At 41.7% G+C, this 24,517-nt stretch overlaps 1 protein-coding gene across 13 annotated transcripts in view; it reads left to right on the top strand.

The window, feature by feature from the left end:
• Positions 1-24,517, top strand: part of AKAP13 (A-kinase anchoring protein 13) — a 322,494-nt gene that overhangs the window by 227,088 nt on the left and 70,889 nt on the right. For 10 of the 13 annotated variants that reach the window (XM_044933352.2, XM_044933353.2, XM_044933355.2 and 7 more), the window contains 5 exons: positions 5,229-5,365; positions 14,664-15,034; positions 17,144-17,197; positions 20,480-20,545; positions 22,367-22,559. In XM_044933352.2, coding sequence (XP_044789287.2) covers positions 5,229-5,365; positions 14,664-15,034; positions 17,144-17,197; positions 20,480-20,545; positions 22,367-22,559 — 821 coding nt within the window. The remainder of the gene's footprint in view (positions 1-5,228; positions 5,366-14,663; positions 15,035-17,143; positions 17,198-20,479; positions 20,546-22,366; positions 22,560-24,517) is intronic. The other 3 variants (XM_044933356.2, XM_025271584.3, XM_044933351.2) reach the window with 2 other exon arrangements.

The raw sequence follows: 24,517 nt of genomic DNA, 5'->3' as shown, positions 1-24,517 counted from the left end.
CATCAGATCTCTCTAAAAGAGCCTTTGGTTCCTCTGCTGTGTAGCCTAGGTTGAGAATCATAATCTTTGGAGATACTGTCAGCAGTTGAGGCTTTCCTTAAGCACCCACGAGGTATTAGTGACATTAGATGAGGGTAAAAGGCCCTTAGGACCTTGGTGGTTAATGACACGGTACATGTTTTGTGGTTGTTAGGAGTCCTGACTTCTTACCCAGGTTGAGCCTCTAATTCACTGTGACGCAGGGTTTGTTCCTGTGTCTGTGCTCCGTTATCTTCATCCCTGAAGCCTACTGGCTTTCCTTAAGGGAAGGGTCCAAATGGCTGGTGAGTCACTCAAGTACCCTATGGCTGTTCTTGCAGCTGGTAATTTGCATTTTGGGCTCTTGAGTCTGCTTTACCCAACAAAACCTCTGTTAACCTTTTCAATTTTTCCTGACTTGCTTTAAAAATTACTGAGTTCTCATTTGCTGGTCTTTTTAGAAACAGTTTAGCTGTGGATATATGGCAGTAGGAAGAAATTTAAGAACAAGATGGTTCAAATCCTCTTCCTAAAGAGAAGTTTCCTGCTGATTCTCAACCCTCTGACTTTGCTCCAAAGAAAGTGTTGGAAACAAATATGAGAAGAGTTATTTTTTTTTTTTTTCTATTTTTCTTTCATACAGAAGTTAAAGAATATTATTATGCTGTTGTTGTGTTTAGGGTCTCCAGATATTGTAAGATTGACCTTGTTCACAGATGTAGCTGACCCATTCCCCATCTAATCCCCTAGAATCTTCTACTTGAAAGTATACTACTCACTCTGTTTTAGTTCCTTAGCTGTTAGGGGCTTTTTCTAGAAGTGTAATTGCTCTCAGCCACTCAAGCCGTGACGTTGTCTGCCCTGTAGAGGTTGCCTCACAGTTAGAGTATTCACAGAAAGGTTCTCCACATGCCACAGTTTATTTTTACTCCTTTCAAGAGGTGAATTTGAACCCCTGAGCATTTTCCCCAGGGCATAATCTTAAATATTGTTGACTCGCTCCATACCCCAGCCCCCTGAAAGACTTTGATTCTTTCGAATCTTTTTAAACCTCAGTTTAACAAAATCCTGAATTATGCTCCTGAACTTGAGGCCTGAGATTATGATTGTAGGCATAGTTTCTTGTGAATTCTAGATATGTTCAATCATGCAGGTTTCTTTCTTTTGCTTTTAAACGCAGCTCAAGAGAACAATAGTGTTAGACTAAATAAGATAATAACCTTTATTTAATGTCACTTTGTGTACTCTTGAGGCTTCCCTAGAGGCTCAGATGGTAAAGAATCTGCCCACAGTGTGGGACAGCCATGTTTGATCCCTGGGTCAAGAAGATCCCCTGGAGGAGGAAATGGCAACCCACTCCAGTATTCTTGCCTGGAGAATCCCATGCACGGAGGAGCCTGGTGGGCTAGAGTCCATGGGGTTTCAAAGAGTGGAACATGGCTGAGCAACTAACACTTTCACTTTCTTTCACTTGTGTAATCTTCAGTCCAGGATAAATGCACGCTTATTTAAGTTGAAATAAGTGCATATGGATTACGGTTAACATGGTTCAGCAAAGCCCAGTGAGCGGGCTGCTGCTAAGTTTTCCTTCCCCAACTATAATTTGTTTGCATATGTAAAATTTAAGCCCGAGGGACTGATAAGCACTTTGAAAGCGCACATTACATTTTGCTTGCTTTTAAAAAGGTGGTTGCTCAGGGCACAAAAGTAAGAGACAGACTTATAAACAGGTCATAGAATAGGACTGACCCACCGCAAAGCGTCGTGTCCTCACTGGACATTTGTCAGATCACAAGTTACAGGTTAATGAAGCGTCAGCCCCATTAGATGTGTGTATCATACTGTGCCTGCTGTGTGCCGAGGCGCAGATGTCCGTTACTAAGTGTGTAAATTCTTTCTCACCATCACGACAACTATTTTAGGGAGGGACACACTATCCTGTTTCATTGGTAAGGAGACTGAGTCTTAGAATGACTCTTGCCTGGGGGTCTTTTAGTAGTCAGATCCGGATTTAAGCCGCACCCACCTCACTCTGTCTAAACCCCATGATGGTTGTTCCTGTTTATACCTTCCTTATGCTCCACCTTATGGATTAGGAAGAAAGATTCCATTCGTTTTGAAAACCTGCCAGCATATGTGAGATGAGGGTCCCCGCAGTTCCATCTGTGGGGGTTTCATAACGCTTTCAGGTCCTCTTCTCTCCCTTTTTCCTTGTTTTCATCCTCTTCCCTCCGCCCCAGCTCGACAGTCAGCGTTGTATCCCATCCAAGACTCGGGTTCGTTCCCTGGGTGAGGTGTTCCTCCCGGGACTGAGTTTGGATCTTCCCTGTGACTTTTCCGTTAGAATGTCTTGAGCCGCTGTGTTTTCCAGTCTGGAATTTGGACGTGGTCTGTTTGACTGCCAGCTGGACAGCGAGCAGCTCGGCGTAGCTGCTGTGGCAGCCCTTTCTGCTTCTCGGGCAGCCCCCTCCCCCGCTGCTTTCCCCTCAGCCACAGAGTGGAGGTTTTGATTTTTCCAGGTGGGGAAAGCCGGGATGGTGGGGGGTGGGGGAGCAAGTAGAAAAATCACAGCCACCGACTCCACCTAAGGTAGTACATACTCTGACTGTGAAGGGGGGGAAAAACGCCCCAAATTCTAGAATACCTGTGATTTCCAGGCTTTTAAAAGCAGGGCTAGTCCCATTGAACTAACACACACAGAAACAGTTTGGACCAAGATTGAAATGGACTACTCTTCTACTTTAAACAGAAACATTTCCAGATTAATCTGTAAGCCCTGCCTCAATTCCTGTGGGATGATTTATGTATTAATACTTCTGTGTTGAAATTGCCTCTTAATATATTCATTTCTACCCCAAGATTATAAACTGCCCCCTACCCTCCCACACACAAACATGAGACAGCTCTTTATTTGGATAATCCCCAGTCCCCAGTCAGATGCTTCACTAACAGAAAAGGTAATTTTGTTGACAAGTAATTCATGACCTGTATCAATGCAGTGCCTTTTTGACCTTGTCTTAGATTCCTGGTTAATCCAGGGCTGATAATTTTTTTAATAAATTTATTTTTTAATTGAAAGATAATTGCTTTACAGAATTTTGTTGTTTTCTGTCAAACATCAGCATGAATCCAGGGCTAATAATAATCACTTAATTCATGATCACTTATTAGTTAATTTAGATAAGAGAACCTGTCTGTTCTCATCTCTGAGCACTGACATGTACACACAGTTACCGTCTAAGCATATGTGTGATGTGCATGCGTGCTCAGTTGTATCCAACTTTTTGCAACTTCATGGGCTGTAGCCCAACAGGTTCTTCTGTCCAAGGAATTCTCCAGGCAAGAATACTGGAGTGGGTTGCCATTCCCTTCTCCACGGGATCTTCCCAACCCAGGGATTGAACCTGCATCTCTTACATCTCCTGCATTGGCAGGCAAATTCTTTACCGCTGCGCCACTAACGAAGCACACTAAGCATAGACTCTAAGAATTAAAAGAGACACTGGCACATCTCGTTCAGCCTCCACTCCCTCTTCTGTGTAGACAGTTTTTTCGAGACCTCTTGCCACAGGCACGCATTCTTTGCTCCAGCCCTTCTCGTGAATGACCCTGATGACTTCAGATGTCTTGTCAGTCTGTGGCCCGGAAGCCCAGTTACAGTGAAGCTCTGGTTTCACTGGGCGAGCCTTCAGCCGTCCTCAGACACATTTTCTTCAAGCTCCTCTGCAGCCTGAATGTATCTCGGGCATTTCCACTCATTGACCTCATTGCCACGTTTACCAGTGTTTCAGTTGGGTTTGTTTAGGAACAGACCCCGCCGTGGAGGTGCAGCGCTGGTGGCCCCCGCTGGCCGTGGCCGGACCGTCCCCATGCTGGACTTGGGTACTGTCTGTTATGCCTGTGCTTTGTCTGTGAATAGGGCCTGAAGCTGTTCGTGTCTTTCGTTTTGCCGTCACCTTGTGCTGTCAACTCCTCTTGAATTTCCTTTCAAGCAAAACCTCCAGGTAGAGTTCTCTTGAACTGCATGCAGCCAGGTTGTCTGCTGTGTCCCTCATCACTTAGTAGCACCTGAAGATTTGATAAACTTCCATATGTTTTCCAAGTCACGCATCATGCCAACTAGAATGGAATCACTTCATCTTTCGAAACTTCCTGAAGGAGGTTGATATCTTTCTTGGTATCACTATGTACCAGTGTTTTAATTTCTGTTGTTACCAGGTCACATGTCCCTTTTGGATACAAAGTTAAGGGAGAGAATGAGTTAAATACTGAGCTAATTTAGGTATACTAAGCCTTTGGAATTCTTTGAGGTACCAGTACAATATTTCTGTCAAGGTCCCCCTCTCTCTGCTTCCCCAGAGTTCATATCCTAGTTGTTGAACTGAAAACAGATTCTAGATTATGTATTTTTCTTCATCACATTATTCATCCAATACCAGATCTATCTAGGACAAGTTAAATAGTTATATTTCAGTTATTGCATAATAAAATCTGTAAGTTTAATACACTGGTATGCTTATTAGTTATGCTTCCTTTTTGTCTTTCATCTTAGTATTTTGATAAAGTAACAAGTTTCCAGAAAGAACTTAAGTCTCAAAACAGAAATTGTCCGCAAACCCTATCACATAGTTTCCTAACGAAGAACTTCAGATTTTGGTAGCAAAAGAAATAAATTCTCTAACTACCAAAAGGAAAAGATGTATGTTTAAATACATAGGTGTTATTACAGTTCTAAATCACTGTTGTTGTTGTTTTTTCTTTTTTGTGCCCATGATTTATATGACAGACTCAGGTTATCCACAGAGAATTGAAAGCAACTAAATTTGTGTCCTTTACAGATTCTTAATTGAAACATGTATATTATGATATGTGAAATAGATCGCCAGTCCAGGTTCGATGCATGAGACAGGGTGCTTGGGGCTGGTGCACTGGGCTGACCCTGAGAGACGGTATGGGGAGGGAGGTGGGAGAGGCGTTCAGGATGGGGAACACCTGTAAACCCATGGCTGATTCATGTGAATGTATGGCAGAACCACTACAATATTGTAAAGTAATTAGCCTCCAATTAAATAAATTAATTTTTTTAAAAAGAAAAAATATAGGAAGGGAAGGAGATTGGGTAGTTGATCGATTTAAAATGCTGATGGATGGAATGAAAAGAAACTGATACTTTTTTTTAAAGCAGTGGTTGAATGAACTTTCTTTTTCAGAATGTGACAGCTTCCTGGATGTTGGACTGGGCCAAGAGTGTGCCTCAAAACCAGGTGTCCTTAAAAGAGAATCTGGGAGCGATTCTGACCTTTTTCACTCGCCCTGTGAAGACGTGGACAGCATTGTCTTCTCCAAGGTACCGTTGGCCTCAGTGTGCGACTCTGGCTAGCCGTCACTCTTACTTGATCTCAGTGACTTGTAAAGGCTCCCTTTTGGAGAATGAAGCTCCAGGTGGCCGGGCCTTGGAAAAAAGCCTTGACTACTTTCTTTTCTATAGAGTCATGGCTGGTTCCATGCAGGTTGTGAAGCTTACATTGAGCCCTAAAGAAGTGGATGTTCCTTTCAAGTGAATTAGAAGTCAGATGACAGTGACTACTTCTCAGGGAGCAGGAAGGACCACAGGACAGACTGTAAGACGTCATGTGTATAAGCTCACCACAGAGTCCTGGCTGGTTAATGTGTTTAGGCCTGAAGCTCACAGTTGAGCTTGGTGAGGTCAGCCCTCCTTATTGCCTGCTTAATTGGAACTTTCTAGACCTCTGCTTGGGAATCCAGCTTTCTCCCTGGTGGAAAGCCAAACCCATCCACATGAGTCACTTCACGTTTTCATAGTATTTGAGGCTCCAAGGCATGCTGTCTTAACTTAGGTTTGTGTCTAGTTGCAGCAAAGTCCGTTTTGTCTCCTGAGAATAGAGGCTTTTCCTGTAGCCAGGTCAGCGCACAGTATTGTTAACCTGCTGCAGGGGGTTGTCTTAACAGAGAGCTGGGGAGGGGCAGACACACAGCAGCCGTGCCGACGCCCTTGTGAGGGTGAGAGAAGCGGCAGGAGGTTGGGTCAGTGGCTCATCAGGTCCCCAAGGCAGGCTGGTGGTGCTGGGTCTAAAGCTACACCAGAGGCCTTCTGGAACTCTCGTCCAGAATGCATTTGAGCCTCTCTGACTGTACCTGCGCTTTCCCTGCCTTTTGCTCAGAGGCTCTCATGTGTCCTCTGGGCCTCCCCTTACCCTTGGCCTCTTTCCACAGGGGGCATTGGAAACACTCAGGGACTTCAGCATTCCTGTCATCATTCCTTGTAGAAGGGGGAAAAGTAAAGTAGAAAAGTCCACTAACTTGGCAGAGCTATCCTTCTCTGAAGTTATTTACAGAGAAGAACATCAATATGATCTCGGTTTTTTTAACCAACAGAATTTAGGTAGTTTCCAGGGTTTTTTTGAGGTTTGCATTGTAAGGACTCCTAAAAGTGTCTGCTTCCCCCCAAGGGGAATACCGTTCTCTAGGTGCCTGTCTCTCAAAAGGCATTGGTGAATACATTAGATATCATCTCTGAGTTCCAGTTTTAGAATGGAATCGTTGGTAATCACTTACACGGGGCCCTGGATATGTGAGGATTTGTTCAACATTTATATACGTGGGACAGTTTTCTCAGTAAAAAAACTTTTTAACCAATTGTAAAGTTTCCTCCGTGAAGAAACACTTGCTTGAAGCTCCTAGGTGCCTGCCAGCTTGCCCTGAATGTTGCCATCTCTAAGCTGAATGATTTTCCTAGCTGAGGAGAATTAGCATTGACTATATGTTACTTAATCATTCCAGCCTGCCAAAACCGTTTAGGTTTTGTTCATAAAAAATGGCCAGCGCTCGATTTTAGGAGTTTTTTCCAGGACGACAGCACAGATAGCATTTTTAAAAGTTGAAGCATATCCCTGACCAAACTTTGGCCAGCATCCCATGCCGGGGTTCCTCAGGAAGTCCAGACATGGTGGAGACGCGCCCTCCTCTTCACGCTCACGAGAATGTCTGGTGGCCGGGGGTGAGGTCGGAGGGTCCTTCCTCTTAGTGTCTCCACCCTGCCACAGCGGTTGGTGACCAGGAAAGGTTTTACAACCACGTTTTCTGTAACATTCACAAAACCAGGGGTTTACATGTGAAAGGAAAAGGAGACAGGCTAGTGTTTCCAAGGTGCTTACTTTAAGTGAGGCACTGAACAGAAGTTTTTTACATAGGTGACCTCATTTCATGCTCCCAGCGGCCCTGCAAGGTGGGTGGTTTTATCCTCATTATACCCCTGAGGAAGCAGAGGCTCTGGTTGGTAAAGAGGTTGACTCAGCATTACTCAGCTAGTAAGTGACAGAACTGAGATGTGTCGCTGGGCCCAACTCTGAAATCCACTTGTTGATTTTGCTCTGTCTCCACGCACCTGCTTTGGTAACCAGTGCCGTATACACAAGCATGGCAGTGGGGGCAGACAGGCCGTCAGCTGCGTCCTTGAGGCCTCCCCTGTGGTCATCTGCACAGCGTTTGCTGTGACGCATCAGACCCTCCCGGAGTCTCTGCAGGCTCCAGCCCTCCCACTCCTCCTCTAAAGACTCATGTGTAGGCAAGCCATTGCACCATCCTTTTCTGTGGACCGTGAGTGTGCATTAGGTCACTTCCTGCAGCCACTTGTGTGACTTTAGCCTCACAGAGGGCTTTTTAACATCAGCCCACAGTGCTTGTCAGAACTTTCCACCTTAACCTCATGTTTCCACTTGGCATGCCAGCCTCCTGGCACATATGACTCTTTGGTGAGTGTTGCGAACTTCATGTTTTTTTCTGATGGATATTTGCGGGTTCCTGAGGTCTTGGCTTTTCCATAGATCAGTAGCATAAAAATTTAATTTTTGCTTTTAAAGTGAGAAGAAATCCTAGGGTTCTTTCTGGCCCTAGCTAAGAAAGAAAATGTGGTTGTAAAATACATGATCTGGGCCACTCTTATCCAAAAGGATAATTGAAGTCCACAGAATTATACTAATAGTTGCTGCCTCTTTTTCCCAAAGGTAAAGCCCTTACACCTTGTTTTTTTGTTTTTTGTTTTCCAAAATCATAAGACACTACCCACAATTGATTAAGAAAAAGCAAAGTGGCTTCGCCAGCATGCTAGCTCTTAAAAGGAAATCCTTTATTTCATATGCTGTCAGAGCTGTCAAGCACTTAAACATCAAGCCAAAAATTTACCTTATATTTTTTAAACTTTCAGATAAAAGTAAATATATTTACAGAATCCAGAGTAGAAAACCTGTAAACTCTTAAGGCACAAGTGTTGACATGATTATAGTTTCAGAACTGTGAAGTGGGGCTGGTGCTTGCCCTCAGTATAGCGCATAAATGGGTTAAGGGATGGGCACATACTAGGCATTTAATATATGCTTTTATTTTTAAGGCACATGCCAAGTGCTTGAGTATACTATAACAGATAATTTATAAGTATTTGAATAAAAGAATGAAAATTAAAGAACTAGGATTTTGGTAGTGTTAAGGGTGATCCTTCAGGTGTAGTAATAAGATACAAAGTGCATAGCTATTTCTAGATTTCTATATATACAAGTGTGTATAGTGTTTATACCTCTCCATATACATATCTGTATCATACCTGCATGCTGTGATTCTGGTTAAAAAAGCCAATCAGGCATTTTTTCCCCCCCAGTACTCTATTTTTAAAATTTTGAAACAGAAAAGTAGGAAGAATTCTGCGGTGAATACACACCACCTAGATTCTACAATTAACCTTTTATTATTTGCTTCATAATTGTGCATCTGCCCCTCATTCTTTCCATTAGGTCATCTAATTTCTTTAATACACTTCAAAGTTATAGATATCAATACACTCCACTTCTCAATACTTAGAATTCAGTATTTGTTTATAAGATTTTTTTTAATAATATTTACATAAAATGAAGTACACGGTCCCGAGGGTACCATTCGGTGACTTTGCTTCCAACTTTATTGAGTTATAATTGACAAATAAAAATCATGTATTTTAGGTGTATGAATCCTAGCTGAACCTAGAATCACCTGGAGAGCTTGGAAAGGGAAATAGATGAAGAAAAAAAGAGTCTGTCCCTCAGAAACTTGAGTTTATTATGTAACCTCACTAAACTTCAGGTTTCTCATCAGATGCACATAAGAATAGCTACTAAATCAAACAGTTGTGAGGATTAAAAGAAATCATACATCTAAATCTCTTAGTAAAAGCCTCACAGTGGTGAGTATCTAGTACATAATTGCTGTTCAAATTTATGTAATAGTTATACTGCACATGTATTTTAAGGAGAAGGCAATGGCACCCCACTCCAGTACTCTTGCCTGGAAAATCCCATGGATGGAGGAGCCTGGTAGGCTGCAGTCCATGGGGTTGCGAAGAGTCGGACTCGACTGAGCGACTTCACTTTCACTTTTCACTTTCATGCACTGGAGAAGAAAATGGCAACCCACTCCAGTGTTCTTGCCTGGAGAATCCCAGGGACGGGGGAGCCTGGTGGGCTGCCGTCTGTGGGGTCGCACAGAGTCGGACACGACTGACATGACTTAGCATCAGCAGCACATGTATTTAAGAAATAGATTCTCTCAAGCTTTTTATAAACATCATTTATTTTAGACTTCTGTGTTAACTTTTATTTATGTAATTATTATGTAATTTCATTTTCCCTAATTTATTTGGCCTTAGATTAAGCAAACCCTAAGTGTGCTTGGGTCAGTCTGTCAGCTCAGCCCTGCCCTTGAAGCCGGAAGGCCAGTGTTGGAAAGAGCCACTGCCCTGACCCCTTTCTGTGCCCGGAGGGCATTCTCTCCAACACCTAGTGGGTTTTTCTAGCCTGATCACCACTTGCAGATATTCATAATTTTATTAACCCCAACGAAAGAGAAGCTTATGGTAGAGGGGAGAGTTTTTGTGTGTGTTCCATCCTGCTTTATGCAGGAGGAAAAGCAGTTATGAAAAGAGAGGACGAATTCATTTGTCAGCCTCAGGTACAGACATAGTCTTTGTTTCCCCAGTAAGCTTGCTTTCTTGCACGCGTGTGTGTTAGTCTCTCAGTCGTGTCTGACTCTGTGTGGCCCCATGGACTGGATCCCACCCGTCGGCTCTGTCCATGGGATTCTGCAGGCAAGAATACTGGAGTAGGTGGCCGTGCCCATACATGACTCCATCCACCCCTTCCTTCCTGTGTCTACACTTTAGCGTCTCATCTGCTTCTCTGCCCTAACCCAGTCTTAATACTCATCTCAGTTGTTTTCGGCCATTTGCTTCTAAGAATGAAAAAATATTTAATATATATACATGTATTTTCATTCTTATTTATTCACTGTGCTGCTAAGTTGCTTCAGTCGTGTTCGACTCTGTGTGACCCCATAGGTGGCAGCCCACCAGGCTCCCCCATTCCTGGGATTTTCCAGGCAAGAACACTGGAGTGGGTTACCATTTCCTTCTCCAATGCATGAAAATGAAAAGTGAAAGTGAAGTCACTCAGTCGTGTCCGACTCTTCGCAACCCCATGGACTGCAGCCTACCAGGCTCCTCCGTCCATGGGATTCTCCAGGCAAAAGTACTGGAGTGGGGTGCCATTGCCTTCTCTGATATATTCACTGTATTTATATGTAAATATTTATGTATTCAAATGTAATATTTATTCCATATAAATATGTGTTTATATATATGTGGGATTTGGGATACTAGTCCTGATTTATCCCTCCTGAAACTCTCGGGAGGAATGGTGCCATGGGTCAATTTAACTGGTACATTTGATTGACATGGATTCAAAACTAAGTTTTAAAATATTTGTTAGTTAAACTGATTCCATGGCACCATTCCTCCAGGCCATCAGGAATAATTTTCTGAGTCTTGAAAGTCATTAATTAGCAGATGTTCTAAGAGAAAAGACCTATCTGAAGAAAGACAGACCAGCTCAAAAACTCTTAGAAGGGCTTAAATACTAAGCATGAAACATTCTGTTTTGTGTTAGAAACCATTCCCCCTTCTAATTTATAGAAATAGAAAAATAGCATTCCCTAAGATCTGGTACCTTTTTGAGGAGGGAGAAGAATGGTGTAAGTCGTGCCTCTCCCATCTGCTTTCTGGCAGCTTTCTCTGAACTCTTGAGCACTACAGATTCAGAGACTGGAAAGGGAACATTGCAAAAAAAACCCTGAAAAGTTTAAAAAAACCCTGTTTTTCTCTTTTCCTCCATTATCCATGATTGAAATAGGTAATGTTTGTCAACAGACATTATATTAATTTGTAACTTCTTTAGATCTAAGGATTTTCACGTGACTCGTCCCTAGACACATACCTGGCTGTAGAAAGACCATGGCCGTATTCCAGGTTTGATTTCTCATTACACCACTGACTGCTTTCTAGTCTGCAAAGGTAGTGTAAGGATGTGATGAAGTTGGGAAACTCGTGAGAACACTAAAACAAAAAAAACCTGGAAAAGAGTATTATAGCCTTCTTTAGATTCAATCTAAAGTTAAAACCATTTGCCTCAAATACTTACTAAATGAGCTCTCTCTTAACTTCTGAATTTGTCCTATTTTTCCATTTTCATGGTGCAACTACCGGCTCATAAAAATACTTGAGTGTAAGAACATTATACTGTCTGAACCTCATTCTTAAATCAGAATCAGGAATGCAAAACTAAAGAAATCATGCAGTTACTATGAAAAAAAAAAAAAAAAACACAACTCCCTGTCTTTTAGTTTGTGGTTTTTGTTTTTTAAAAAGTTAAGATCGGAGTTAAAAGCACACGCTGGGAATAAGACCATGTTGACGATATATGCTAGGCAGGTTTCTCCTTTTTAGAAAGAAGTACCTGCTCTCCCATCTGCAAGTCATTTCCACACTGGGAAGAGCTAACTTGTAAGAAGAATGTGCGATACATGGATAAATGGAAACTTTCACTTCTTTTGAAGCCTTGCTTGTGTATCTTTACCAGATTTGTCACACATTTTTCTTTTCTGTTGCCCATTCTGTTTGTCCCTCGATATTGCTTTGAGAATTAGACATTTAGGCAGCTTTAGTTTCTAGGGCCGCTGTAACCAGTTACCACACATCTGGTGGCTTGAAACAATATAAACCTGTTCTTCCATAGTTCTGGAGGCAGGGGTTCCTAAAAGCCATGTATCCAAGGGGCTGCGCTCTCTTCTTACGAGGATACTACTCCTTTGGGATTCAGGAAATATTCTCATGTGAAGTATGACCTCATCTTAACGAACAACATTTGCAAAGACCCATCCAAATAAGGTCACATTCTGAGAAGGATGTGAATTTGAGGAGGACACTGTTCAACCCAGTCCAGTGAAAAAGCTAAGACATCCTAAAAGTGTCTTCTGGAGTTGCTATTCACGACCATTTATATTCTTCCTCTCGATGGAGAGTGGCCCCAGGAATAGAACACGTAGAATGCCCAGATCACTCCTCACTAACTTGAAAGGAGTCATTGACAATTTTAAACCAAAACTTACCCTATTTTAGAATCGACTCAGTATAGCTTTATTTTACTATAAAATAAAAATATATGGCCCAGTGTGGCCCAGTAAAAGGAACACTGAGGACTTCTGATGCAGACTTTGAGATCTTATTTCTTACAGGGTCTTTTTGTTTTTTAAGTGATGAAGATAGTAATAGAACAGGGCGTTTTAAACGTTGAAATCAGCTTGCGTTCAGGTCGTGCCTCTGCTGTACTTGGGGGAGCCCAGGAAACGGTCTGGGCCTCCGAGTCCTGACTCTCCAGCCCCTCTCATCTCCCTCAGTCTCATCCCTCACTGATTGTTTAAAGAGCAGTTAAGCGGGGAAGCTGGATTCTAGAGAGTAGAAAGAAAGACCTCACATGAGCTGGTGAGATTCAGCCCCAAGGATGTAAAGACTGCTTTGAGAAGGTAGAGTGCTTTTGAAGTGTTTTGTTAAGACTTGAAAGAGGCAGCCTCTTTAGGAGTTATTTTCTGTTTCAAGACTAAAAGGGCTCATGAGTTTCTATAATTTTTAAAATCTGTTTTGAAGAACTGTAAGTTTCTTTACTCCTAAATTAGGGAAATACTGTGAAGAAGCGGACGGGGGGATCACAATGTCTGCTTCCGTTTCCTGCTCCTTGTCCCGTGAGAATGAACGCATAAGAAAGATGCGAAGACAGTACAGTGCCCCCTGTGTGGCTGAGAGGGTGAGCGTGCATCTTTTAGACACTTTACTTGTCTTCTGTTTTTTGGATGCCACAACGCTCATCTTTCCCTCACCCATCACATGGTGTGTTCTGGTGCTTTTCAGCAGGTAGAGCTTGTCAGACTGCTGGATCAGAATGATACAGTTCCTGGTAGGCTCTAGAAGTTGGCCGGGGAAAGAGCACCATCACTTTATCAACGACTGCAGAGAACTGATTGTTTTAGGTACACTTTGGCTTGATAAAACTCAGCCAGTACTCAGTTGAAGGAAAAAAGGGGGGATAAATTTCTTGCATTTAGGTGTTTGTGGCCCAGAATTTGGACATTTGTGGCAGACTTTAGGTGGGATCATAAGCTGTTCTGCATTTTTGAAAATGCCACTGAAAATAGACTTGCTTTTTGAATATAAACTTCAGTATATCACTGTTGTAGCCAGGCACACTATCTTGTTTTTAGTTAGCTTATCTTCTGCCATCTCCATTCTACTCGTGAGCTCATTCAACTGTTTTTATTCTGATTATTGTATTGTTCAGGTGTCATAATTGCTGGTGGATTCTTTCTTATAACATATTTCTTCAGTGAAATCTTTTTTTTTCCAAAAGAATTTATAATTGCTAGTGCAAGTAGTTTCATGATGACTAAAAATATTTGTTGATAATCCCAACATGGAGAAGGAAATGGCAACCCACTTTAGTATTCTTGCCTGGAAAATTCCATGAACAGAGGAGCCTGGTGGGCTACAGTCCATGGGGTCACAAGAGTCAGACATGACTTACTGTCTAAACCACCACCACCAATCCCAACATATAAAGTATTTTCTGTTGACATAATATGATTGCCTTTCTGATCCAATCTGTGTTTTCTTGGTTGTTGATATGAATTAGTCTTGATTGTATGCTGGACGTGTTTGCTAACAGAAGATTCTGTTGTTTGTTGTTCAGTCACTGAGTTGTGTCCAACTCTTTGAGACCTCATGGACTGCAGCATGCCAGGCTCCCCTGCTCTTCATCACCTCCAGGAGCTGGGTCAAACTCATGTCTATTGAGTTGGTAATGCCATACAAACAAAATTTACAAAATTTTTTGTAAAAATAAATTTAACTTGACATGGTATGAATTTAGAGTTTTCATACATCAGAAACCTCAGAGACATAGGTTCCCTTCATTTCAGTTGATAGTACGGACTGAAAATAACTGACCGGAATTAGATCTTTTCCTCTGCAAGAAAGGGAAGACAATACATTTCCCATTTTGCACCTCTAGTGAAAGGGTAGAAAGAGTCTGGACCTGGACCGTACCTTTACTGGAGGCTGTTTGAGTCCATCTGTGATTGTGCTTTAAGAAAGAAAGCTGTTTGGCGCCAGCTGTCATGTTGCCTGTCCTCCCCCCCGTAAAGGCGCTGACTCAGTGGACAGTAGCCAAGGCCTCTTGGTCCTGCCGTTTCCAACCATACGTGCTTTCTCTCCACTGCAGCCCGAGGAGGAGCAGTTGGCCTGCGATATCACTGGATCCAGTTCCTCCGCCGATGACACGGCGTCCCTGGACCGACATTCGTCTCACGGCAGCGATGTGTCCCTCCCCCAGATTTCCAGTGTGAACAGGTCCAGAGACCGGCAGTATCTCAACGGCTTCAACAGCCATGGGGTGGGAGCTGAGGGTCGAGAGAGCGAGAGCGAGCCCACTGGCTCGGGTGAGATGGAGGAGGAGGAGATGGACAGCATCACCGAGGTGCCCACGAGCTGCTCTGTCCTGCGGACCTCCATGCGCTCTCTGTCCCCTTTCCGGAGGCACAGCTGGGGTCCCGGGAAGAACGCAGCCAGCGACGCAGAAATGAACCACCGGAGGTGAGGCGGCAGGCCGTTTGTCTCGTCTCAGTGTCTGCTTGCTTTCAATTTGGTGTTAACCGTTAGGGAAAGTTTTCAGGAGATACCATGGTATAGAAGAAAGAACATAGGCTTATCTATAGGAATCAGGAAAATCTGTGTGCCAGCTCCAGCTCTGAAACTTACTAGCTGGATAACCTTGGGCAAGTTACCTGACCCTTCTGAGCTTTAATGGTCTCATCTGTAGAACGCCTGCCTTTCAGAGTATTTGTAAGAGTAAAGATTACAATGAAATATGTAAGTCACATAGTGAGTTAAACACTGGTGTAACGTCTCTTTAGGCCAGATTTGTTCATAAAATTGAGAGGTTAGAAAATTTGAAGGGAATAATTTCATGTCAATTTTCAATTAAGAAATAAACTTCAAATCTTATAGTCTCAACACAAGTTTTTTCACAGTGCTTCATAGGATTTGCCATCTGTTTCTAGTGTAGAAAGTTTTGATAAAGTCTAAATTACCAGTACTTAACTGTTAAAGAGATCATAATTATTATTAAATTGTTACTGTTATTCCACATGTCATTCAGCCTGGGGGTCTCTTCTGGCACTCGGTGTCATCCTTTCGGTTTGCCAAGCAGGCTATGTGAAAATGTGGATTTGGTTTCTAGCCACTGGCTGCCTAGATGAGCTTAAGTTTGAAGTTTGAAGAACAGGTGCCATGATGCCTACTCTATGTGTAAAAGTGTGCCTACTCCAAGGCTACCTTCTAAATGAGGACCAACAGCCGGGGGAGGAGGCTGGCAGTTGTGAAACAGCTGAGATAAACAGCTCACCTGGAGCGGTTACTGGCTGGTTTGCTTTTTAAAAATTCCTTGACCTCCTAATATTTCGGCTCAGATTTCATAGCTGTAAGTACATATAATCTGATTACATTCATCAATATTTTTTTATTCGGCCAACATGTATTAAGCACAGCAGGCATTCCTAGGTTCTGGAGGCCCCAAGGTGAATGAAGACCTATCTTCATATAGTACCTTACACCCTCCTGATTTGCTACCCTTTTCAGATTCTTTTAATAACACATTGTCTCATGTAATTTTCCCATCCTCTTCATGAGTCAGGTGGGATTATCCCCATTTTTGCAGGTGAGACTGTGTAGGTAGTTTAAACCATTTACCCAATGTCAGTGGAATCCAGGTTTCCATTCTCCTGGTCAGGCAGTCTTTCTACAACTCCATTTTATTCTGGGGTACAGTTCAGGATGCAAACCTTACAGCTTTCTTCAAGCTGTAATTTTTTCTTTTTCTTTTAAGCATTCATATGGGAAAATAAGGATGGGGAAATGATCCCTACAGGCAGAATTCCCTTCCTGAGGCAAGGGAATCTGCTTGACGGGATACACGTGTCCCAGATGACAACAGCATTGAGAAAGGAGGATTCCTTTTATATGGGATCTGTTTTCCTTTATAAACCACACTGGATCTCTCTGCCATGACTTTAATTTCCAAGCTAGATGTGACAGTATGCATCATGTTGCTCCAGTGAGGAAATTGAAGCTCAGAGTAAAAGATTTGCCCAAGATTACAAGGTGATTTTAGGATAGAGCTACAATTAGAACCCTATTACCTAAATTGCTTGTATTTTCAGCCTATATAATATCATGGACTCTCCTATTTGCAGTTATCATTCAGAATTGCCTGGTACCACTGTCCTAGTACCTCTGGAGATAATGGAATGAGAGTTAGGGGTCATTTTCATCAGTTTAACTAATTTTTACAGTATTAACCTGCATAGAGAATTACCTGAATTTTAAAGTTTTAAGAAAATCCTGTTAAAGTTATGCTTGGATGACCTTTAGAAAAAGTCCTTTTGCTTTTATAATTTAATAAACCTCATTCCTGGTCACCTGATTGTTCCCTCCATGCTCCAAGGAGTTAAAGTAGCCCTTCTCAGAGATTATCAGGCCTTTTTGGTGATGATGTTTTCTTTATTCCACATTCTTTGATCCCCTTACTCCCAAACCATTTCTCTTTGGTGATTGTCTCTTCCTAGTGTGATGTTTGTGTGTTTCACGCATTTGTATCCATTTTGTTTGACCTGGACACTGACCTCTTCCACCATTCATTTTCAGTTCAATGCGAGTTCTTGGGGATGTTGTCAGGAGGCCTCCCATTCATAGGAGAAGGTACAGAGCTCACTAACTTGATGGACTAACTGTTTGCCTCTGAGCTTATTTTACTAACAAGCATCTCATTCTGCTTCAACCACGATTTAACAGTCTAATTTTAAATAAGTCCTGTCTGCTTCAGACAAATAAAATACAGGTACTTATTAATTGCTAATGTCCATCCTGTATGAAACGGTTTCTCGAATTTGGAGTTTTTTCCTGTTCTACTTTTATTAAAAAAAAAAAAAAAAGTTAAAAAAATATTTTTTCCATCTTGTTTTTTTTGGTGTTCAGATCACTTTGATAATAGTGTCTCCCCAACTTTACCTAAGGAGGAGTCTAAGAAGTGTCTGTTGTACATAGGTAATGGACCCCGAGGAGTACTTATTCTTTCTTTCCCAAGAAAAGGGGGAACTGAAAATAGACGTGTGCTCATGTATCAAGCCCTAAACTATTTTCAGCGCATTCTTTAAGAACGTGATGAACACCTTTCTTCCTCAGCCACTTGGGAGTCTGCTGTTCACTGTTAATGTGGTCCTGATTTCTCAGGGCTCCTCTCAGTCTTTCAATCCCATACTGGTTTTTGGTCACATAAAATTTTGAAGCTAAAAATTACAGTGATTTATCAGCTGAAAAGTCACTTTTAGTCGAAAAGTACTGATTTACTTTAATTTTTTCAAATGCTGAGTTTTTATCAGTACATTTCCTGTACAGGAGTCATTTGTGACTTTTCCAATTTTTGGAAAAAAATTTAGAAATCTGAAAACGATGGTTTGATTATGGTTAGTGTCTCATATTAGGAGGTACTTGTAAAGAGAGATTTTAAATTATTAGCTGAGGCTGTCTTTTTAGGAAGTGGGCGGATAATGATTTTTGTTGCCTACCTGGTCTTTTTAAGTGGGTGTTTCCTTTAGTTTCAGATTTTAGACACACAGTTGAGCTCAAGCACAGTGTAGTCACGAATCTCAGATAATCATAAGCCTGGTTACATTTGTCTCCAGGAGAACAAGTTATTAAAGGCCTTTTTCAGTAGAAGTATCTAAAACCTTTAGAGATTTATTTGGCTGACTCTTCTTTAAACTCGTCAATATGGACTTATTAAAAACATGCCCTGGATAACCCTGGAAGATGACCCGTTGCTGGATGCAGCCCAAGTTACCATGGACTCACAGCTGGCATAGCCACTTCAGTGACAGTTTCATCTTTTGTCATGTTTCTGTATGAAGAACAGGAGTTACGATTTTAAGTTTTGTGTTAAGCCTTAGCCACTAAAATGGGAAAATCTCAGCAAGTATTAAAAGGTAGGGCATCAGGATACTTTTTTTAATCTGGAACTATCTAAATCTCAAAGCTAAAGAACCGTGAAATGTTACTCCCCCAGCTGAGGAATTGAAATTAGGACACTCTGAAAAATACTCTTACTGTTGTGAAAGGAGTTTCTGTGACCCTAGGGCTATCTGCAGCTTCCTCCCTGGATCCTTAGGTTTTTCTGACGCTCCTTCTGTCTCCCTATTGTTCATCCTCTCTATCCTAAATTTCATCCCAGTCTCTCACATCATTATCATTTTCTGAGAGTAAAGGGATGTTTAAAATCCATAGAAACACATTGTTTAATTTTTAATGAATGATAAATTGGCATGTATATTCACTTTCTAATTTTTTACGTGTTCTGTTTTTAGTAAATTGGCCATGTAGACATAATATGCCTTTTTAGTAACAGCTTAGAGGTATAAAATTAAGTTAATACTTTACAAAGAATAGACTTGTGAATCTCATGTGTGTTTGTAAACTGTATCAGGGCTTGCTTCCCTAAGTCAGTCTGGTCTTGCTTAGCAGACTTGTAGAGACATGTCTCAGCTGTGTACTTCCACTCTCTGCTTTTGTACTTGTGAGCTTTATACTATTAATATAATCTGATTTTAAATGTTTTACCTTTTAATTTATTTTAATGGTATTATTTTAAAGATTTACTTTTAGAAGATCCATAGGGTTAGCTCATATTTATTCTTCCGTCATTTTCCTTTTTTTTTTTTTTTGGTCTATCAAAACCTTCCACTTGTCAGCACAAAGTTATCAGCTGTATGTATTCAAGACAAGGTGGTTTTTGTTTTCTGGGTTTTTTGTTTGTTTGTGTTTTTTTTTTAGCTTTCTTTTTGTTTGTTGTTTGGTTTTTTTAGTGTCTGCAGGTCTTCCCATTGAAGGTTCAGGGAGCAGATTAGTTTTATTGTTATCTCCCTGCCGAAAACAAAAGCATGTCACTTAGAACTTTAAGGCCGAAATAGTAGCAGTGTATTTTTTTTTTTTAATGATAGCTTTTATTAATCAAAAATCCTGACCTATGGATGCAGCTCCTTTTACAGAGTACCTGATACTCTGAGTTGGTTATTTTTTGTCTGCTTATGTTCCCTTATCATTTCCAACCCCAGATTTTCTGTTCCTACTGCATGAGAATAAATATAAGTGCTAAGATAGTCAAGGAAATAGATGACCAAATGGATTTTTTTTTTAATCTTGTGGGAAAATAGATACATACCTAAAATTATGGGACCCTTTGGTCAATACTATAAAATTCCCTTTCATGGAAAGTCATCCCTTCATTATCATTAAAATACAGGGAAATAGGACCATTGTTATATGCTTTATCTTTAGCATCCAAGCCTGGTGAATAGGGTTTGAAGGTGGATGATGATGTTGGATATCATTATGAAAGATACATGAATTTTCTGGCTTAGATTCATCCTTAATGGAAACACGGGAGAAAAAAAAACCTGACTCAGTGAGCCTGCCCCAGTGCAATCTGTCATCATTCCTTTTAATGAAGGATTAGAGATGCTGTGGTCAGGAGATGATCAAGTGGATTTTGTTGTTGTTGTTGTTATATGCTTTATCTTTAGCATCCAAGCCTAAATGGGTGGAGGAGTGGTGGGCCGTATAGAGAGAGTGTCCCCAGTAGTGGGGTTGAAACACTGCTGTGAGCATGCCCAGCCAGGACGCCACAGGGAGTGTGGGTACTCTGTTCAGGATTTGCTAGTAGGAATTCTGGGGTTTCCAACACTGAACTTATTAACCTGTAAAGAGTTCACGTAGTCATTTTTAACACATTATGTAGATGGACATCAATAGAAGAACTGTGTTTTTTGTTCTAGCCATTTTCTAAATTCTAAATCAGTGTTACATTCCTAATTTTTTTGATGATCAGAAAATCCATCTGTCTCTAACTGTGTCCCTTCTTTTTAAACCCAATAATCCCATCCCTGTTTCCTCTTCCATTTCTGTTTCTGCCTTTGATGTCATCCCCAGTATGAGCTGGTGTCCCTCTGGTGTGCAATACTCTGCTGCCCTGAGTGCTGATTTTAATTACAGAAGGTATGGTATTGTTGCGTGTCCAGCCACCAAAGGGGAATCGTAGAACACAGCACTCGAGCTTCCGGCTTTGGACTGGCTGTGTGGCTGGAATGCATGTGGCGGCCTGCTTTCTTTGTGAGCGCGGTGTTGTGTTGCCTCTGCTGTGGGCATCCTGTCCAGTCCAAGGGGTGCAGCCTCGGAGCTGGATGGTGTTCCCCGATGCATTCTGCTTGTCTCAAGTGGCAATAGATTCGGGTGTTTTCTGCACAGGCTTGTCTCCATGCTGTGGTAGACCACTTCTGTCTTTGTTTTCATCCATCCCAATTCCCAGCTCCTAGGAATTAGCACATCTGAGGAAAACAATAACAGAAACAAGGCAGCTACTAAGATGCATTCATTTCTTAATTACGCTTCCAAATCCAGTCATCTCTTTAGATTCTAAGCTCACAGATTGCTCATCATTACATATTCTTCTCTCAACTAAGCAGCCAGATTTAATCACTTACAGGATTAAATGTTGTGGTATAACCTTAGGATCTGGCTTTCTCAGGCTTTAGAAATAATTCGTAACAGAAAACTAAATTTCTTCTTCAATTAGTCTGTCTTCTTACCCTTGCTGTTGAAAATGAGTTTTACAGAGACATTTACTTGGAGTTAGTCATGATTTCTATTGTCATATTGAAATCAGAATAAAATCCATTGTTTAATTTATAGAGGCATATGGTTTCAGTTCATAATAAGTGATTCATAGGAAAAAGGGCAAATAGAAACCCTTCTAGACGGCATACAGCAGTTCACTTTGAGCAGAGGTAACGAAAGAGCTTCATTATGCCTTCAAACACAACTCCACATGCTTGTAACTGAGGGCATGGTGCTCTCCCCCTGCATTCTGAGATCCAGTGGGAACACACATGATTTATTCTGGCTAGCATCCCCAAGGGTGAAAGCTGGCCAACCTTTCTCCATAGCCTCCTCCTCACAAAAAATGCTTTTCACTCTGCAAACCACAGTCTTCATTCCAAGGATCCCATTTTCCATATCAAACCTTAAGTTTGCCTTTTTCCCCCACCTTGTCACTATCAAGGAAAAAGATATTAAACCTCTCTTAGACACAGTACCTTTTCAACTTTTGCCCTTTATGGTGGTGTCCCATGTGCCTGTCTGCAACTAACGATTCTCAGGAAACCTGCCAGAGCGGTGCTTGTTGGGGCAGGTGTGCACAGATGGTAATGCGCCTGTGTAATGCGGGATTTCTGGGGTGGACGCATGCCTCTGAAGCTATAAAGGTCACCTAGACTGTCGTGGAAGGTGAAGTTACAAATGTTACCTGGATTGTAGTCGAATGTGAAGTTACAAAGGTCCACTTGACGGCTGCAAAGGCAAGTCTGGATCTTCCCTATTTTCCTCCAGAAAGTCACTTAATGTTCATATTTTCTCTGTGCCATTTAATTATTTGGCGTTGGCAGGCTTCAGAGTCTGGCAAAAATTGATCACATCAGATCAAGGGTAAAAAAAAAAAACACATAAATAAAAGATGTATAGATAATACGGTTTATCCATATGGTATATTGAAAAATGTCTGAGAAGATGACTTGAAGTACTTCAACATTTGAGTAAATTGAATGAGGGTTTTTTAAACAAACAAACAAACCAAGTGCAGTATATTTCTCAGCCAACCAGTATTTAGGGGGAAGGGCAGGGGGCACCCATTTGGCCAGGCCTTGCAGACAGCTTTGCCGGGTGACAGAAAGTTATAAGCAAGGGAGACGCAAATGCAGGGGCTTTGTATCCTCCTTGCTTTCTGAGTCTCAGAACGAATTAACTCTTGTGTCTTGTGTTCAGTTTCAGTCTAGAAGGCTTGACAGGAGGAGCTGGTATTGGAAACAAGCCGTCCTCATCTCTAGAAGGAAACTCATCAAACACCAGAGAACTCAGGCACCCTTTCAGTGGCCAGGAAAGGGGTGACTCTCTGGTGTCGCTTTCAGAAGAGGATCTTGAATCAGGCCAGAGGGAACATAGAATGTTTAATCAGCAGGTAAGGCTGAAAGAGGTGTATGTTGCTAATTTGGGGGGAAAAGATTGGTTTCGTTTCCCTAAATACATCCTCATGTTAGGAACAAAGAAGCCAAGACTTATGTTCACATAAGGTTAGTAGCTATAATTACACATATACTCAGTGTTGCAAACAGCAGTTTTTAGCACTTAATGCTACTTGACAGTGAAAGTCGCTCAGTCATGTCTGACTCTTTGCGATCCCGTGGACTATACAGTCCATGGAATTCTGCAGGCTAGAATGCTGGAGTGGGTAGCCTTTCCCTTCTCCAGGGGATCTTCCCAACCCAGGGATCAAACCCAGATCTCCTGCGTGGCAGGTGGATTCTTCACCAGCTGAACCACAAGGGAAGCCCAAGAATACTGGAGTGGGTAGCCTATCCCTTCCTCCAGCACATCTTTCCGACTGAGGAATTGAACTGGGGTCTCCTCCATTGCAGGCAGATTCTTTACCAACTGAGCTATCAGGGAAGCCCAATGCTAATTAAAGAATACCATTAATCTGCATAGATTTAAATATTTCAGCAAAGCAAACTTTTAAAATTAAGAAGATATTAATTTTAAAACTAACACCTGGATGTACTTCTGAGAGTATTTGGGATACACTTTCAAGTGAAATTTTTTCTAATTAAACAAAAAAGTTAAAACGCCAGTGTCTGAGTAGGTAGCTTTCCTTTTAGGTAGAAGTGTAAGGCATCTTTTCAAACTAAACAAACAAAAATTTAAACAACCTGTTCTTCGAATCAGTGACTAAGGTTTTGTGTAGAAATCTAGTTTTTTTACTACATCCTGCTACATAGCAATGAAGTGACCAAATATTTTACATCTAGCACTAGGCGATTTGGTGATAAATGTATCACTTAAGACCCAAAGGAAATGAAATTGAAGGCCTAAAGGAATTTTGCCTTCTTTTGTCCCCTCTTCGTGGCTTCTTGAAAGTTAAGAAAAATAACAAGAATATGGAGAATATAGGTATTGAAGTAGATGGTGTCTATTTATTCAACCCAGTGGTAACAGGAAAAGAGGGAAAAATAGGAAACAATAAATTTGGTGACTACAGAGAGCATCTCTGACAAGTATGTCTGAAAACATGTTGCATTTTATGTGTAGAGAGTCCTTTAGAAATCACTTGTAGGACCAGGTAAAATACCAAAACTTGAGTTTACTTAGAGCCAGTAAATCCCCTCAAATTCTGCTTAAGCCTTTGTGTGTGAGCAAGTCGAGCCCATTTAAGTGACTTGCCTGAGGCCCCATAACTGGCTCTTAGCTGAACAGTATTAGACTCAGAATGGCAGGCTTTTAGTCTCCCTGTTACTCTGAAGTAGCTGACATTTGCTGAGGAAATGAGAGACTTCCGTCTTCTTGCTCATGTTTACGTGATACCCTTCTCCTGAGCTGGCGTTCCTGGAGTCGGAGTGATGGCCTCTCCTTCAGTGAGCGGCGTCCGTGTAAGTGGCCTTTCTCAGTCTGTCGAGAGGAAGTGTTGACCTGTAGCCCCTGGTGTGCCCAGCCTGCCCAGGGCTTCTGCCCACCGGCGTCTTCCATCTCGTGTGTGACCTCAGAGTAGGTATTTGAGCCACTTGTATCCCTGATGTGCACAAGTCGCCAGCAGCCAGCTTCCTGCTGAAGTGTTCTGCCTTTCAACTGACGTCATTTTTCAGACCTCACAGTTGTATTTGAAACATAGCAACTGTTTGCCTCAGACTCCATGGTTACCCATGGAACAAGCTCTAAATAATGAGAAGTCTTTGGTGTAACTGAGTCAAGTTCACCCTAGTAACGGATTTTCATTGCTTCCCTTTCAGCACATACAGATTTCAGACTGCTAGGAAGGGAAGGGATGATAATTAAAGTTAGTTAGCAATTAGGATGGCCTCTCTCCAAGCAAAACAAGAGTAGTCCCACCATCACCAGAAACGGGTTTTGTTGCAGGATCTTCTG

This window comes from Bubalus bubalis, chromosome 20, assembly GCF_019923935.1.
Source record: "Bubalus bubalis isolate 160015118507 breed Murrah chromosome 20, NDDB_SH_1, whole genome shotgun sequence".
NCBI classification, from domain to species: Eukaryota; Metazoa; Chordata; class Mammalia; order Artiodactyla; family Bovidae; genus Bubalus; species Bubalus bubalis.
The sequence above is the reverse complement of the archived record's forward strand: the minus strand, read 5'-3'. Positions and strand labels throughout refer to the sequence as shown.